This window comes from Penaeus vannamei, chromosome 28 (assembly GCF_042767895.1).
Source record: "Penaeus vannamei isolate JL-2024 chromosome 28, ASM4276789v1, whole genome shotgun sequence".
Classification (NCBI taxonomy): Eukaryota; Metazoa; Arthropoda; class Malacostraca; order Decapoda; family Penaeidae; genus Penaeus; species Penaeus vannamei.
Genome location: NC_091576.1, coordinates 33,910,333 through 33,912,832, shown reverse-complemented (window position 1 = coordinate 33,912,832; position 2,500 = coordinate 33,910,333). Strand labels below are relative to the sequence as shown.

Sequence of the window (2,500 nt, the reverse complement as noted above, 5' to 3'; positions counted from 1 at the left end):
GGTGCTCAATGTGAGTCAAAGTTGTCTGTGTGGCTTATCAGACAGAGAGACGAATGGTCCATGACCTCTCTAAATCTTAGACAGGGAGGTTTAAAGAGCCTTTGTTTTCAATATATTCGCTTCCCGATGACTGTGTTTACGTAAGACTGACACAACTTTTTAGTACATGTAGATACCAGACTGCTGGAGGAAAGAATAACGTTGATTAATGATGTTTATATTTATGTTTTATATCCACCTATACACCCATCCAACCCTTTTTATATAGGTAGATAGATATATAAAAGGTTGGGTGGGTGTATAGGTGGATATAAAACATAAATTGTTGTGTATAGATGGATATAAGATATATCTGGATAGATGGATATATAGACAGATAGATATACATATAATTCTCATAGTTTTATTTGAGAAGTTTGCTCAAGACGTATCTTCAGGTTGAGATAAACCGAAACTTACTTCAATCTCATTATAATTCCCTCAACAAATTACCAATCTTACAAACTCTAGGTCTTCCTTAGCCAAATTTTATGTCCTCTCACGACAAACAAACAAACATCCAACGCTTCCGAGCCCAACAAAACCACAAACACACGAGTTCGAGCTTAAAACATTTCCACCATCATCATCTGCCGTCTAACTGTTTACATTTTAATTTCTTCTTTTCGTACATAATTCCTTCCTTAGCGGCAATTAACTTGTTTTGTTCGACGACGACCCTCCCAACGCTCCCACAAACCAAACAAACAAACGTTTCGCCCCGCCCTCCACCTCCAAACGTTTCGCCCCGCCCTCCACCTCCAAACGTTTCGCCCCGCCCTCCACCTCCAAACGTTTCGCCCCGCCCTCCACCTCCAAACGTTTGTTCCAGGACGGACGTTTCTCCGTGCTCGCCGACATCCTGGAGAAGAGCGGCTACATCAACGTGCTCAGGACGATGCAGGAATCCATCACCATCTTGGCCCCGTCCGACGAAGCCTTCCAGAAGCTTCCGGAATCCAGGCGGGAGAAGATCATCAACGACCGGGAAGCCAGGATGGGTTAGTGTGATGGAGGGGGAAGGAGAGGGAGGGTAGGGGGTGGGGGAGAGGGAGGGGGGGGGGGGGGAGGGAAGGGGAGGGTGGGGGGGGGGGGAGAGGGGGGGGGGGGGAGGGGGAGGGAGGGGTGGGGGATGGAGAGAGGGAAGGTTGGAGGGATGGAGAGGGAGGGGTGGGGGATAGAGAGAGGGAGGGGTGGGAGAGAGAGAGAGAGAGAAAGAAAGAAAGAGGGAGAGAGAGGGGGGGGAGGAGAATGAGAGAGAAAGAAAGAGAGAGAGAGAAAAAAAGAAAGAGAGAGAGAGGGGGGGGGAGGAGAATGAGAGAGAGAGAGAGAAGTGATGGAGGAAGGGAAGCCGGGAAAGGGAAAGAGAAGAGTAAATATACATATCATTTCACGTGCATTGAGTTAATATTTATAATAATGGATTAAAATATCTTTTGAACTATCGTGTGCTATAACGACTTTATTTTGTTTACTATAATCAAGTAATCACATAAAAAATTACTTTTCACTCTCGCATTTAAATCAAATCTTATACAATAATTCCATTATTTACGAGGCCTTCTATAGAATGGTGCAACACATCAACCTTAATTTATTATTTATAATCTATAGTCTTTTCTCTTCATCTATTTCTTCTATCCACTGGGTCGTATTAAGTCTAAAAATCTCATGGAACTCACATTTTTTTTTTTTTTTTTTTTTTTTTCTAAGGAGCTGTTGGTTCCATTATGATGTTTGCTCAGAGTGATGATATTCAACTGATGTTATTTTGTTCTTCATGTTGTTATTCTTGGTTGGAGTGCTTAAGAGTCTATGTTTATTTTCTTTCTCATTCTATTCACGTTCACAAAAATGTGTTATTTATTTAGAAACCTCATCTGTAGAGTGTTTTCAATGACATTTCTTATCACGAAAAAAAAACATCAACAGCTTTTCATAAGTTGGGTTCTTACCTCTAACTAACTGAGCCTCCAAACCCCCTTTAACTAGACCAGACCCTCCCCTTTCCTTCCCTCTCCCCCCCTCCTCTCTTACGTAAATTACTATATCCCTGACGCTTATAACGAATCCCTCCTTTTTCTCTTAATTAAGTCCTTCCACACTGTACTCTCTCTCCTCTCTCTCTTTCTCATTATCCCAAATGAAAATACCCCTCTCCCTCTCCTTCTCTTCCTTCTTCCCATCTACAGATATACCTCTTCTTCATCCTTCCTTTTTTATCCTCCACGGAAATTCTCTCCCACTCCCCTTCCTTCTCCCTCCCCTTTTCCAGTACAAAAAATTCTTCCCTTCTCCTCCCTCTTTTCCTCCCCCCCCCCCCCCGACATACCTACCTCTCCCTTCCCTCCCCCTTCCCCCAACAGAAAAACCTCTCCTTCCCCTCCCTCACTACACCCTTCCCCCAGATAGAGAACCCTCTCCCTCCCTCTTCCTCTTTTCCCCCTTAAATCTCTCCACC

At 43.8% G+C, this 2,500-nt stretch overlaps 1 protein-coding gene across 1 annotated transcript in view; it reads left to right on the top strand.

Annotated features, from left to right (window-relative positions):
• Positions 1-2,500, top strand: part of LOC113805211 (uncharacterized) — a 161,531-nt gene that overhangs the window by 142,142 nt on the left and 16,889 nt on the right. Inside the window, exons 6-7 of the mRNA XM_070142064.1 lie at positions 1-10; positions 872-1,040. The exon at positions 1-10 is cut by the window's left edge and continues 122 nt beyond it. Coding sequence (XP_069998165.1) covers positions 1-10; positions 872-1,040 — 179 coding nt within the window. The remainder of the gene's footprint in view (positions 11-871; positions 1,041-2,500) is intronic.